General features: G+C 37.0%; 1 protein-coding gene across 15 annotated transcripts in view; it reads left to right on the forward strand.

Annotated features, from left to right (window-relative positions):
- The window catches only part of LOC6038009 (electroneutral sodium bicarbonate exchanger 1), an 89,458-nt gene that overhangs the window by 45,819 nt on the left and 27,847 nt on the right, over positions 1-15,792 (forward strand). For 11 of the 15 annotated variants that reach the window (XM_038257146.1, XM_038257148.1, XM_038257153.1 and 8 more), the window contains 2 exons: positions 10,475-10,642; positions 13,469-13,537. In XM_038257146.1, the coding sequence (XP_038113074.1) occupies positions 10,475-10,642; positions 13,469-13,537 (237 nt within the window). The remainder of the gene's footprint in view (positions 1-10,474; positions 10,643-13,468; positions 13,538-15,792) is intronic. The other 4 variants (XM_038257154.1, XM_038257151.1, XM_038257160.1 and 1 more) reach the window with 1 other exon arrangement.

The raw sequence follows: 15,792 nt of genomic DNA on the forward strand, positions 1-15,792 counted from the left end.
TACTTTTGAGTCATAGAGAAGTATGGAGAAAAAAACAACCACCGATCTATGATTATTTGAAAAACGAAACAAAGTTAAAGCCAAAAAATCTTGATATTTTTTTATAAAATGCATCGTTTTGAAGTTATTTTTAGTTTTTTTTTTAAATGGTGTCCATGATTATCCATTCCTGAAAATATTTTTTTGCAATTCCGTCGTGAAACGACTTACTTTTCCTGTCATTCTTGAACGACGAAATAGCCTACTTTTCTGTACAAAAAAAAATAACAGAATCGAATAGCAACACTTTTCAACATTTTTTTGATTTAAACGATTTATTGACAAAATACATGAAAATTTTACAAAAAATCAGTGTGTGTTTTTTGGAATTGCAAAAAATGTTGTATGGAACTCGTTGCAAAACTTGATTTTTTCTGCACTCTTCGTATTTATCCAACTCGGTGAACATCGTTGGATAAATGTACGACTCGTGCTGAAAAAATCCTATTTTTGCAACTTGTTACATAAACTACTATTTTCGAAAGGTTTATAAAATTTCCAATCAAATTGCCTAGGAGACATTAAAAATTGGACCTCTGGTTGCTGAAATACAGCGAATAAAAGAAACAAAAACATTTAAGTTTTTTAAATGTCATCCAAACATTCCCACATTTTCAAATCACAATTCCACAATTCCATTTTCGTTGTTCAAAATTTAAGCATTTGTGAATTTTTTTAAGATATGTAATTATGACTAGCATTTAAAATGGAAATAATATGGAATGTTTGCCCACTGTAAGAAGTAAAATTAGTTACTAAAAATGTATGTGTTTTGAGACAAAATTAAAAAAAATCTCAATCTTCTTCTCATTTCCAGCAGCACACATTTTATATAAAATATAAAAACATTTTATTCGTGCTTCGTACTTTGTTCACAATGAAATATAATTCGATATTTTTATATCCAAAACTAGTTTTAAAGAATGTTTGGTGAAATCCTAACTTTTTTTTCAATTTAATCCAAAGTTAGGTATATTTTGTTAAAAAAAGCTAATAACTTAGTTATGGTGACGGCTTCCATTATTGACATAAGTTTTCTTTCGATGTTTTTAAGAATAGTGCCCTAAAACATGCTGATACTTCTAGTAACGATTTTCTTATTCTTTGTAAATTTATCAACATCATCATTAATAATATTTTTTAATAATTAATCAATGATTGTCAACCAGAAGTTCAATGATTACATCACAAAATTATAAAAATATTTGAGACACGTTTGAATTAGAACACCGAGGACCGAGCCACGTAGCCCAGTGGTAACGCTTCCGCCTCGTAAGCGGTGGATCGGGGTTCAAATCCCGGCTCGGACTAACACAACTGGTGATCTTTTCCCTTCTGGAATCGATTGCTTAGTAAAGGGAAGGTAGTGTATCGTCACAAACTGGACCTTATCACGACACCTTAGGGAGGCGACCTATGGAATGTTATCATTAACCCTAACATGTTAACATTAAGTTGAGAATGAAACTGCCACTGAATCCGCTTTGTAAATGCCGGCCCCGATACTCTTCAAGGGTGTTCCCCTCAGGAACTGGGAAAGATTTACTTTACTTGAATTAGAACACATTTGACGTAAACAATAAAATTTGCACGCTTTAAATCAGATTTCACCAAGAAAAACTATGAATATCAAAGTCACCAAAAAATTCTAAATACAAACTTCCAACGCAACTATTTTTTAAAGCACTATTGAAAAAACTAACTTAATCCACCTATGTGGTTGGTGCCTTCCTCACTCTTTTCCAACAATGGGTGATATGTAATATGATGGGTTTGGACACAAAATTGATCCAAAAAAACACACATATCACTCAAGGGCTCATAAGTGGCATTATAAGTGGTCAGAACTCGAGACAGGGATGGGTCGGATGATGGATCCGGACATTGTTTACATACATTTAAATGAGATCCGGCTACAAAAAAAGTACATAAATATCACATAAGTGGTTATAACTCGAGACAGGGTTGCCAGATCTTCAATGTTGTAGATTCGTTGGAAAGGTCTTTCAATTACCTAATCAACGATGAGTCGGATGATGGATCCGGACATCGTTTACATACATTTAAGTGAGATCCGGCTTCAAAAAAATACATAAATATCACTTAAGTGGTTATAGCTCGAGACAGGGTGGCCAGATCTTCAATGTTGTACATTCGTTGGAAAGGTCTTTCAATTACCTAACCAACGATGGGTCGGATGATGGATCCGGACATTGTTTACATACATTTAAATGAGATCCGGCTACAAAAAAAGTACATAAATATCACTTAAGTGGTTATAACTCGAGACAGGTGCAGCGACCTCAAATTTAAATCATTAAATTTGTCCATTTTTCGAACCTCACCACATAAATAATTTTACCCGTCGACTCGCGTTGCGCGACAAATAATTAAGCTTATGTACAGGTGTGGATCATGAGTCATCCTCACTTGAAAAGCCCTTTATTAAATTTCGCCAATTGTTAGGCAATCAAAAAAATGGTTAAGCTTTCAATTATGAATGTGCGATGTTATTACACAGGGGGAAATTGAGGGTGTGGCTTAACCAAATTCATTGGCATGTTTGTTTAATGGAGAATTCGACCTTCTCATTATTGACTTACATTTTTTGAGAATATTTGAGGAACATAATTTTGATATTCCAATAACATAATTTAAAGTTTCACGATAATGGTTCGAACCCATGACTTCCGATTTTGAGGTGGACTCACTACACCATACGGAAAGTCATGAAGAATTGCAGAGGTCTGCATAATTTAATTCATGAGGTTCATCGATGCTTCTCATCGAAACGGACCACTTTTAGTAGAACAAAATTTAGTAGAGTTTTCGGGGACTGACTATAAAAACCCCAAAATTCTTGAGGAGGGCAGTTAGTTCCAGAATTAGTTCCAGTCAGTTCCAGCCAGCTCCACTCCAGTCCAGTTCCAGAAGACGCCCCAGACCAGCCGGACCCGCCAGCAGCCACCAGTAGCAGAGGCCCCAGTCCAGCCGGACTTAGCGGTGGAGGCCGCAGTCTGCCCGGACTTAGCCGCCGTGAAGAGTCCACCCGGGACTTAGGAGTTCGGGGGTCTGGCATGGCTCGGCGCAGAGGTCTGGAGGACAAGTCTGGCTTCGACATAGAGAACTGGCTCGACGAAGATCTTAATGCAAAGTGATGTGATCGTGCGCGTAAAAAATTTAAGAGTGTTACCGCAAAAATGTAATCTTAAAAAGTGTAATATACAAATAAGTGAAGTTTACTGATCTGTTTTGACTCTGCAAGTAAATATCACAAAATCCTGAAAGCCTAAACCGCTCGGGCCGTTCACAGGGTTGCCAGATCTTCAATGTTGTAGATTCGTTGGAAAGGTCTTTCAATTACCTAACCAACGATGGGTCGGATGATGGATCCGGACATTGTTTACATACATTTAAATGAGATCCGGCTACAAAATAAGTACATAAATATCACTTAAGTGGTTATAACTCGAGACAGGGTGGCCAGATCTTCAATGTTGTAGATTCGTTGGAAAGGTCTTTCAATTACCTAACCAACGATGGGTCGGATGATGGATCCAGACATAGTTTACATACATTTAAGTGAGATCCGGCTTCAAAAAAGTACATAAATATCACTGAAGTGGTCAGAACTCGAGACAGGGTTGCCAGATCTTCAATGTTGTAGATTCGTTGGAAAGGTCTTTCAATTATCTAACCAACGATGTGTCGGATGATGGATCCGGACAATGTTTACATACATTTAAATGAGATCCGGCTACAAAAAAGTACATAAATATCACTTAAGTGGTTATAACTCGAGACAGGGTTGCCAGATCTTCAAAGTTGTGGACTCGTTGGAAAGGTCTTTCAATTACCTAAATAACGATGTATAACATGATGATGTTTGGTTCAGTTTACTGCCATTTATTCATCTTCCGAAAATATGCGAAAACACATTTTTATACATAACTTTTGAACTACTTATCGAAACTTCAAACAATTCAATAGCACCGTATGGGACCCTAAACCAAGTCGAATGCGACTGGTTTGGTCAAAATCGGTTCAGCCAGTGCTGAGAAAACTGAGTGACATTATTGGTCACATACACACACACATACACACACACATACCCACACACATACACACACACATACACACAGACATTTGTTCAGTTTTCGATTCTGAGTCGATATGTATACATCAAGGTGGGTTTTCGAGCTTTTAATAAAAAGTTCAATTTTAGAGCAGGATTATAGCCTTACCTCAGTGAGGAAGGCAAAACATTGACCCTTGAAATCCACAAATTCGGAACACTTATTTCCTTACGTACATCGTAACAAACTTTTTTTTTGTCTCCAGGAGTACATATTTTTTACAAAAAAAAATACTTCACATTCTGAGACCAATAAAACTCAGGCTTAGTGATGTTTTAAACATGGTCTGATAACTTTTTTGTGAAAATATCAATTAAATTCAGGTATTCCACAATTGTGGGAGGCACAATAACATCCCACAGTTATGGAACAGGCAATTTGGAGGCACTGTTTTTCTGCTCAGGATAAAATAGTCTTGAAATGAGGTTTTTTGATTTTGGATATCATCGTCTGGAAATTTGAACGAAATTGATAATAATTGTTTTTCGGGTACTGATTTCCAATAATTTGATAGGTTTCTTTGGTCATAAAGAAAGTACCCTAAACCTGGTTGACATGAGATAGGCCACACAAGTCCAAGAACCATTTTTGGAAAAAGTTTTTGCCTTCCTCACTGAGGTAAGGCTATAATCCTGCTCTAAAATTGAACTTTTTATTAAAAGCTCGAAAACCCACCTTGATGTATACATATCGACTCAGAATCGAAAACTGAACAAATGTCTGTGTGTATGTGTGTGTGTATGTGTGTGGGTATGTGTGTGTGTATGTGTGTGTGTATGTGACCAATAATGTCACTCAGTTTTCTCAGCACTGGCTGAACTGATTTTGACCAAACCAGTCGCATTCGACTTGGTTTAGGGTCCCATACGGTGCTATTGAATTGTTTGAAGTTTCGATAAGTAGTTCAAAAGTTATGTATAAAAATGTGTTTTCGCATATTTTCGGAAGATGAATAAATGGCAGTAAACTGAACCAAACATCATCATGTTATACATCGTTATTTAGGTAATTGAAAGACCTTTCCAACGAGTCCACAACTTTGAAGATCTGGCAACCCTGTCTCGAGTTATAACCACTTAAGTGATATTTATGTACTTTTTTGTAGCCGGATCTCATTTAAATGTATGTAAACATTGTCCGGATCCATCATCCGACACATCGTTGGTTAGATAATTGAAAGACCTTTCCAACGAATCTACAACATTGAAGATCTGGCAACCCTGTCTCGAGTTCTGACCACTTCAGTGATATTTATGTACTTTTTTGAAGCCGGATCTCACTTAAATGTATGTAAACTATGTCTGGATCCATCATCCGACCCATCGTTGGTTAGGTAATTGAAAGACCTTTCCAACGAATCTACAACATTGAAGATCTGGCCACCCTGTCTCGAGTTATAACCACTTAAGTGATATTTATGTACTTATTTTGTAGCCGGATCTCATTTAAATGTATGTAAACAATGTCCGGATCCATCATCCGACCCATCGTTGGTTAGGTAATTGAAAGACCTTTCCAACGAATCTACAACATTGAAGATCTGGCAACCCTGTGAACGGCCCGAGCGGTTTAGGCTTTCAGGATTTTTGTGATATTTACTTGCAGAGTCAAAACAGATCAGTAAACTTCACTTATTTGTATATTACACTTTTTAAGATTACATTTTTGCGGTAACACTCTTAAATTTTTTACGCGCACGATCACATCACTTTGCATTAAGATCTTCGTCGAGCCAGTTCTCTATGTCGAAGCCAGACTTGTCCTCCAGACCTCTGCGCCGAGCCATGCCAGACCCCCGAACTCCTAAGTCCCGGGTGGACTCTTCACGGCGGCTAAGTCCGGGCAGACTGCGGCCTCCACCGCTAAGTCCGGCTGGACTGGGGCCTCTGCTACTGGTGGCTGCTGGCGGGTCCGGCTGGTCTGGGGCGTCTTCTGGAACTGGACTGGAGTGGAGCTGGCTGGAACTGACTGGAACTAATTCTGGAACTAACTGCCCTCCTCAAGAATTTTGGGGTTTTTATAGTCAGTCCCCGAAAACTCTACTAAATTTTGTTCTACTAAAAGTGGTCCGTTTCGATGAGAAGCATCGATGAACCTCATGAATTAAATTATGCAGACCTCTGCAATTCTTCATGACTTTCCGTATGGTGTAGTGAGTCCACCTCAAAATCGGAAGTCATGGGTTCGAACCATTATCGTGAAACTTTAAATTATGTTATTGGAATATCAAAATTATGTTCCTCAAATATTCTCAAAAATGTAAGTCAATAATGAGAAGGTCGAATTCTCCATTAAACAAACATGCCAATGAATTTGGTTAAGCCACACCCTCAATTTCCCCTGTGTAATAACATCGCACATTCATAATTGAAAGCTTAACCATTTTTTTGATTGCCTAACAATTGGCGAAATTTAATAAAGGGCTTTTCAAGTGAGGATGACTCATGATCCACACCTGTACATAAGCTTAATTATTTGTCGCGCAACGCGAGTCGACGGGTAAAATTATTTATGCTTGCGTAAGCGCGCATGGTCAGAACTGTGGTGAGGTTCGAAAAATGGACAAATTTAATGATTTAAATTTGAGGTCGCTGCACCTGTCTCGAGTTATAACCACTTAAGTGATATTTATGTACTTTTTTTGTAGCCGGATCTCATTTAAATGTATGTAAACAATGTCCGGATCCATCATCCGACCCATCGTTGGTTAGGTAATTGAAAGACCTTTCCAACGAATGTACAACATTGAAGATCTGGCCACCCTGTCTCGAGCTATAACCACTTAAGTGATATTTATGTATTTTTTTGAAGCCGGATCTCACTTAAATGTATGTAAACGATGTCCGGATCCATCATCCGACTCATCGTTGATTAGGTAATTGAAAGACCTTTCCAACGAATCTACAACATTGAAGATCTGGCAACCCTGTCTCGAGTTATAACCACTTATGTGATATTTATGTACTTTTTTTGTAGCCGGATCTCATTTAAATGTATGTAAACAATGTCCGGATCCATCATCCGACCCATCCCTGTCTCGAGTTCTGACCACTTATAATGCCACTTATGAGCCCTTGAGTGATATGTGTGTTTTTTTGGATCAATTTTGTGTCCAAACCCATCATATTACATATCACCCATTGTTGGAAAAGAGTGAGGAAGGCACCAACCACATAGGTGGATTAAGTTAGTTTTTCATTAAAAACTTGATATAAAACGTAAAAATGTACAGCAAGTCTATACATCAATCGAAAGATCGCAAGAAAAGCTTTCAAATGATGGAAAAAGCAAATCATTATGTTCAATTATCGATTTTCTATGATTTGTTGAACATTGGCAGATCTGTAAACCATTCCGAATATGAGGGATTACTGTACATTTAACCAACGAGGTTTACCGAGTTGGATAAATACGACGAGTGGTGAAAACATCAAGTTTTGCAACGAGTTGCTTACAACATTTTTTTTTGCAAAAACGCTTCTAGAATGGAATTTTAAGTCAAACATTCATGTGTTTAGTAAATTCACAATTCAAAACAACACCCACTACAGTTCTGAAAAGTAGAACTTTAGATAGGTATTATTTTTCCTTGACAGTTTCACAGCAAAATTGCAAAATAGTAGTTTATGCAACAAGTTGCAAAAAGAGGATTTTTTAAGCACGAGTCGTACATTTATCCAACGAGGTTCACCGAGTTGGATAAATACGAAGAGTGCTGAAAAAATCAAGTTTTGCAACGAGTTCCATACAACATTTTTTGCAATTCTAAAAAACACACACTGAGTGAAATTTTATGTCAAACTTTCATGTATTTTGTCAATAAATCGTTTGAATAAAAAAAATGTTAAAAAGTGTTTCTTTTCGAAACAAATGCTGAAAAGTTCAACTTTTCAGCACCCATTTGAGTGCTGAAAAGTAGAACTTTTCAGCATTTTTTTTGAAAAGTGTTGCTATTCGATTCTGTTATTTTTGGTACAGAAAAGTAGGCTATTTCGTCGTTCAAGAATAACAGGAAAAGTATATAATTTCACGACGGAATTGCAAAAAGGCATTTTTTCAACCTTTTTCAACGTTTCAAAAAAAAATAATTCTAATAAACGGCAACACTGCCAAATGAATTTAGATGTGTTAAAATTCTAAAGATGGCGTTCCATGCCATTCTCATCTAAGGGACCAACCATAAACCACGTGAACCCTGTTTTAAAAATTTCAGAAAATGCTCCCTCTTTTGCAAAAGTTTTCACGCGGTTAATGGGTAATATTACCTATCCGGCAATTCGGATTTTCTAAAATGATTATTTGGTAAGGTTCTTTTTTCTTAGAAAAACAAATTGCATGAAAGATGATAAAAACTTTGATAATTAACATGAGTCTAAAATTAAAATATCTAATTTTCATCTAAATCGAAAAAAAATCAACTGATTTGTTAGATCACATACTCCAAACTCAGCAAACACTCGCTACTGGTGTGCAAACTATAGATCCGATCTCGTTTAGCCCCATAAAAACAAGATAAAATCAAGTGCCACCCGATTCAACTGCAATAAAATCCTTTACAATGGTTGCTTCCTCTCCCTAAGAGCCTGGGGGCGCCGCCAGGGGAAATGTCATCGTTTCTCGGCCGAGTTCCATTTCCGCCAAGGCGCGCGCTGAAAGCACGTATCGATTACAACCCTCGTCAAATAAGGGCTGCTGTGTAGAGGCCATCACTATCATAAAAATCCAACCATCCTCGACTACCAGAGGTTTTGATTGTAAACAGGTGTGACAGAGTTTAAACTTTTTTAAACATGATTTTAAAAATCTTAACAAAAAACAATCTGAAAATTCCTTTGATTTTTTTCCCTACATAGACCTTAAGTCCAAGGGATTGAAGCAGGTTGGCGTGATTCCGTGCCACTCAACGGACCATGGGCAGTAAAAAACTCACTCGCACCGCAACCATTTATTTATTTTACTTTGATGTGTATAATGCAATAATGATGATGGCCCCAGAATTAATCAATTGATTTATTGCCGCCACCCACGAGAGCAGTCGTGTCGGAAGCTCGGGGCTCGGCTATAGAGTATCAAGTCGCAAGCAAGTGCGCAATCGTAAAATTTAATCAACTAAAATCATATGCAATCAAGTTGCACCACTTATACTGGTTCCGGCGGCATGGAATGCCGATTTTGCTCACGCTGGGGTATCGTGTAATACGACGGGTTTGACTGCTATTTTAAAACAATTCAAAACTTGGTGAACAATCTGGGGAGTACACCCCTGAGGGGGTGCTGTCAGTAATTTGATTAATTTAATTTGTTTGTTTTACCTTGTGATTGGAGCGCAATTTATTGTAGTTTGGTGCATGATACGCTGAGGGGTATCTACCAGCCATCGCCGATGTTAATTTTTGAGAGTCGTTTAAAAAATACATTCAGATTCAGAAAAAAAAACGTAAATATCCAATTGACAACTAATCCTGTGGATTACAATCGACTGAGAGAGAGAGAGCACTTGAACCGGTCTCGCCAGAGATTTCAGGGATTCTCGTGTCATGTAGTACATCCTGTAAACACGACACTATCAGCTGCAGCCAGCTATAGCGCAAGAAACAGTTCAGCTGTTTGATCAGTGATAAAAACAAACAATCAAGTCGGGGGAAATATGATTGAGGTGAACTTCACGTGTACACATACATTAATCAGTCATAGCCACGAGGTGTGCAGCGAGATTGCAATCCTGGTTCGCGAACGATAAGCCCTCGTTCAAGCACCTCGCCACACTTTGTAGAGATATCTGAGTTGTGCTGTGTAATATTGCCTCAGACGCTGGAGAGGGATAGTTGTTAATTGGAGCAACGTTCCCACGGGAAGCCCTCAGGAGCTTCCCCCTTAATGGTCCGTTAATTGAAGCTGCATCAACACCCTGCAATTACTGGAAATTCAATCGGGAAATCGAGTTAAATTCTCCCTATAGGTATCACAGTAATTGCATATTCGCACATTGTTTTCCCTTGTTGTCTGACTTTACAATGTTTAATTAAATTTTGATCATACTGTTAACTACCATGCGTCTCCATTAAATGGGTTTCATTCAAGCTTTTTGGTGGAGACGCTTGGTCGTTCAACTAAAATTGATATTTTAATTCGCCCTGAACCACGTTCAACACGTAACTGCCGTCGTTTTTCATTATCGATGACATGTCACCCCACCGCTCCATTTTCCATGCAGTTGCACTTTCGAACAAAATCCACACCAAAAAAAAACTCGTAATAAATCGAACACGTTGCTGATTTTCCCTCTGCCTTTTTTCCAGGTCACCGCGCGCACACCGTCTTCGTTGGCGTCCACATCCCGGGGTCGTCGCGGCGGCACTCGCAGCGCCGCCGCCACAAACAGCACGCGTCGTCACAGTCCCAGGGCGCCGGCAGTGGCCGCGAAAATGGCGACAAAAACTCCGGCGGCAGCGACGCCGAACGACCAGGTGAGAGAAAGAGATGCAACAAAAAAAAGGATTGCCCACATATTGCTCGTAGTAAATGAAACCATAACAGTGGGGGACAGGTGGAGAAATTTGAGGAAAATTTGGACAGAATTATCAATTTCGTAAATTCTTAATCAAACACCAATTTGGACCATTTTGACCTCAAATTCCTCCACTGTGCATCACCCTCAAGAGCTATATGTGATAAAATAATATCAGCATGTGAGACAGTGAGTAACCCGAGCAGACGGAAATAACTTGGGAAGGTCAGTTTTTGATATTGTGAGAAGATCGAAATATGTTATTGGGATGATCGGATTAGTTGTTAAAATAACAAAAATCAATAACAAAGATTTGTTCGAAAAATAACTTAAACTGTTATTATGTTGTTATTGCAATAACAAACCAATAACACAGAAGGAATCATGAAGGAATAACAAGATTTGTTATTTTGTGCGGAGAGGTGGAGCAGCATAATAACAAAAAATGTTATTGAACTGGTATGTCTCCATAACAAAAAAAAGTTATTGTTTTGGTTTATTTGTAATTTGCAAATAAACCTGCAGTTGCCATAACTCCTCTGTACTAGTCAGGGCTGCAGAGTCGGGTACCTCCAAGCGACTTTGAATCCATACTTTGAAGACAACTCCGACTCTGGATGCAGGATATGACGTCAACGACGACTTCAGCTCTCCAAAAATACCCGACTTCACAGATTCCGACTCCAAGTAAAAGTTGCTGAAAATTTGCTGAATCCGGTGCAATCCGGTACAGTCTCCAGCTCAAACTTCAACGTCAGCTCCGACTTCCTGGCTCTGTGAAAATAATAACAGTTTTTGTTATTCACACTTAAAAAATTCTCAATAAATAAATCAATTCCGTTAGGAAATATAACAAAATTTAAAAAAAAATGAACTCTCAAAAGTTAATTTTATCGGATTAATTTTAGCTTGAAACCCCATTTCATGGTGAAATAAATGATCCCGATAGAATTGGTCAAAATTATTTCATAGTTCTAGCCAATTTTAGTAAAATCCCTTAGGGGGTATATCAAATAATTAAAAAAATCAACTTCCAAAATTTCAACTTTTTAGCATAATTTTAGCTTAAGGACCCCATTTCATGACCAAAATAATGACCTCGACGAAATTGGTCAAAATTATCCCATAGTTCTAACCATTTCAAACAAAGTCCTTTAGGGGGTATATCAAATAATTAAAAAAATCAACTTTCAAAATTTCAACTTTTCAGAATAATTTTAGCTTAAGGACCCTATTTCATAACCAAAATAATGACCCCGACGAAATTGGTCAAAATTATCCCATAGTTCTAACCATTTTAAACAAAGTCCTTTAGGGGGTATATCAAATAATTAAAAAAATCAACTTTCAAAATTTCAACTTTTCAGAATAATTTTAGCTTGAGGACCCCATTTCATGGCCAAAATAATGACCTCGACGAAATTGGTCAAAATTAACCCATAGTTCTAGCCAATTTTAGCAAAGTCCCTTAGAGGGTATATCAAATAATTAAAAAAATCAACTTTCAAAATTTTAACTTTTTGGAATAATTTTATCTTAAGGACCCCATTTCATGGCCAAAATAATGACCCTGACGAAATTGGTCAAAATTATCCCATAGTTCTAACCATTTTAAACAAAGTCCTTTAGTGGGTATATCAAATAATTAAAAAAATCAACATTCAAAATTTCAATTTTTCAGAATAATTTTAGCTGAAGGACCCCATTTCATGGCCAAAATAATGACCCCGACAAAATTGGTCAAAATTATCCCATAGTTCTAGCCAATTTTAGTAAAGTCTCTTAGTGGGTATATCAAATGATTTAAAAAAACAACTTTCAAAATTTCTACTTTTTAGAATAATTTTAGCTTAAGGACCCCATTTCATTGCCAAAATAACGACCCCGACGAAAATGGTCAAAATTATTCATAGTTCTAGCCAATTTTAGCAAAGTCCCTTAGGGGGTATATCAAATAATTAAAAAAATCAACTTCCAAAATTTCAACTTTTTAGAATAATTTTAGCTTAAGGACACCATTTCATGGCCAAAATAATGACCCCGACGAAATTAGACAAAGTTATTTCAAAGATCTAAACATATTTAACAAAAGAAAAAATAATAACAGATTGTGTTATGGACACTTAGAAACTTTTCCATTTGTGCGATTTATGGTAATTTTATTTCTAAGTCAGTATACCGAACGAATAACAAATTTTGTTATTAGGAGAGTTTTTGAAATGTAGAACATTTCGTCTTATGAGCGTGTTATTAAACATTTTCAATATAATATCACTTCAATACCAAATTTTGTTATTTTATCAGAAACTGTTATTGTTTTTTCTTCTTGAAGTTGAGATTCAGGATAAAATAATAACACTTTTTGTTATTTTAACAGGATTTGTTATTGAAATATTATTAATTTTGTTATTACCGTCTGCCCGGGAATGGCCACATTTCAGGGTGCTAAATCTGCGTAGCCAGGTGCACTCAATTCGTATGCAAGCACCACCAGCTCGACTAATATTCATAAATTGCTCTGGGGATAATACCCTTTTCTGCAGTTTCTCGACTCGTACAAAACAAAATGTAAATAAAAATTCCAGCCCGCCCTACTAGAAAAAAATACCACCCAATTTGGCCAAGCCTGTGCCACCCAGACCGGGTATTCTACTAACAGCTGACTTTTCATTTTCTCTGTCTCTCTTTTGTGCTTCTGTATCCTTAACCAACCTCAACAACCCCTCAAAAATAATAAACAAACAAAACTTGTCCAAATCCACCCGCCACCCCCAAATTCGGGCAGCCTCCCTTCCCAAGCCTCACGTTGTCACGCAGCGAAGATTCAGCGTCGGCGTTGATGACGGCGAGTTTTGTAAGATAATTTTACGCTAGATTTCCTTTTTCTCAGCCTTCTGTGTGTAGTGTCTCATTCGGAGGAAATTTAGCTTTTATTTTCTCAAGCACTTCTTCTAGATTTGTTGTTGTTTTCGTCTTCATTTTTTGATTTTATTTTTTTTTTTTTTTGCTTCTGTTGATGAGAAAAAAGATAGCGCGAAGGATTTAGCTCATAAATCACTACAGCTACACAGGTCATTTGTCGTTTGCTTTCTCATCCAATTATGAACAAATTAAGAAGGTTAAGGATGAGTAATGAAACTTTGGAGACTTGAATTGGATTGTATAAAATTTACCTGGGTTTAATTTATATTTGGAAAAAGTGCAATTAAGATTATAGTTATATTACTTTGATTGCTCCATATCGTAACAGAAACAAAAGAAAAAAGCAAAATTTTCAAAACAGTTCCCTTTTTGACCACAAGATTGAAAAAACTTTCGGCCTTTTTCCATCATACCAGCTACGTCTCTAATGGTGAATCCATTCCAAAACAAAATTTTTATCCCATTTTTACCAAAAATTTAAACAAAAAAAAATATACATCAATTTGTTTGGTAGGTAAAGTGATCGAATTGAATTTTTTTAACTGGATATGTAGTTCACAACATTAATATTGATCTAATTGTTATTTAGAATCCAATAATTATTCAGCAATTCCCCACGAAAACAGCATGGAAAAAACAAAAGTCCTCGGATCGGGCTCAAAATTTTTCTGGGGGTTCCCTGGCCGAAATAATTAGACCCGTATTTTTTTGTTTGGCCATTAGGGTGACCTACGCCGTGTTAGGGCGGTCTGAAAAATTGCCATTTTCGTCGATTTTCGCAAAAACCACTTTTTTCGAAAAATCATAACTCCTCACCATTTTAACCGATTTCAATTGTCTTATACGCAAATGAAAGGTGATAAGCTGGGTGGTGAATAGAGAGAATGCGTAACATGATTTTCGAATGATCCCACTTTGTTTACATCTACAAAGTAGGAGGATGTTGAAGCACAAGCATGACTTTTTTCTTACTGGTAAATGAGCTGTTTTATAATCAGTAGTATATGTGTTTTATTTTGTATTGTTTTTGACATTTTTTGGTGGAAAATTGTTGCGTCGTGGTTAGAAGAGATTTTTCTTTTCTACGGGTGACGAAGATCTGCGGCGAGAGTGTAATTCTGCGATGTCGCAAATAAATTCCCTGGCTGATTTTGGATTCCGGCAGCTCTTCCTGATCCAGCAAAAAAAACATCGCTAATTCTAGCGAAGCTGATCCAACAAACAGAAAGAATTTTCACTAAACCAGGTTTTCAAACGAAATCAAACAATAGAGACAGCTTCTGGATGGATAAAACCGCATCGACTCCAAAAACAACTTCCATTCATAATTATAAAAAAAATCGATCTCGCCTTCAACTTTCTTAAGGTCTCTTGCCTTCAACCCCAGGTTCTCAAAAGCCAAAATTTGTCATTCTTGCAAAAAAAAAAAAAAAAAAAACAATACAATACAATACAATACTCTCTACTTTTGGCGAACAGTAAATTGGTTCCACTTTGACAGTTCAAAATTGAGGCGGTTTTGCGAACCACTATTCAGCACCCAGGTGATAAGTTGACCTTTCAAAGAAAAATAGTAAGAAGTTTCAAAAATCTAGTCTAACATATGAAAAGGGCTTATGAAACTTTAAAATGCCGTTTGGACGGTGTCTGGACCAAAGAGCCTATATCTGGAAATATTTTTATCGGATTCCCCGGACATTTTTACATAACATACTACAAAATTGGAGGAGTTCATTAACAGGATTCCGAGATATGATTTTTTGAAAATAAAATCCGTGTTTTTTGACGCGCCGCGCGCAAAAACCGGAGAATGACGAAATTGGCAAAAAATCAACTTTTTTCACTAAAACTGCGATAACTTTAAAATTTCAGCGATGACCTATAGATGTTTGGGTACCAAAATTTTCGTAATTAAGAGACCATCTATCGATGAATTCTTCAGTCCCTTCAAACTGCATACTTCGATTGCCTTCATTCCTCGATATTTTCTCTTGCTTGAAGGATCTCTTCCTCGACGGTCCTTTGGATTCTGTTTGCTTTAAAAATCTCTTCCGGTTGTCAATATTGTCACTATCTCATGGCTTACATAGACATTTTTTTGCGAAACGAAGCTTTGAAGGGTGTTTGACATTAGTTAGTTTTTGTTTGCTGGACGTTGCCATGATTCTCTCCCATAGCTGGGTACAA

This window comes from Culex quinquefasciatus, chromosome 2, assembly GCF_015732765.1.
Source record: "Culex quinquefasciatus strain JHB chromosome 2, VPISU_Cqui_1.0_pri_paternal, whole genome shotgun sequence".
NCBI classification, from domain to species: Eukaryota; Metazoa; Arthropoda; class Insecta; order Diptera; family Culicidae; genus Culex; species Culex quinquefasciatus.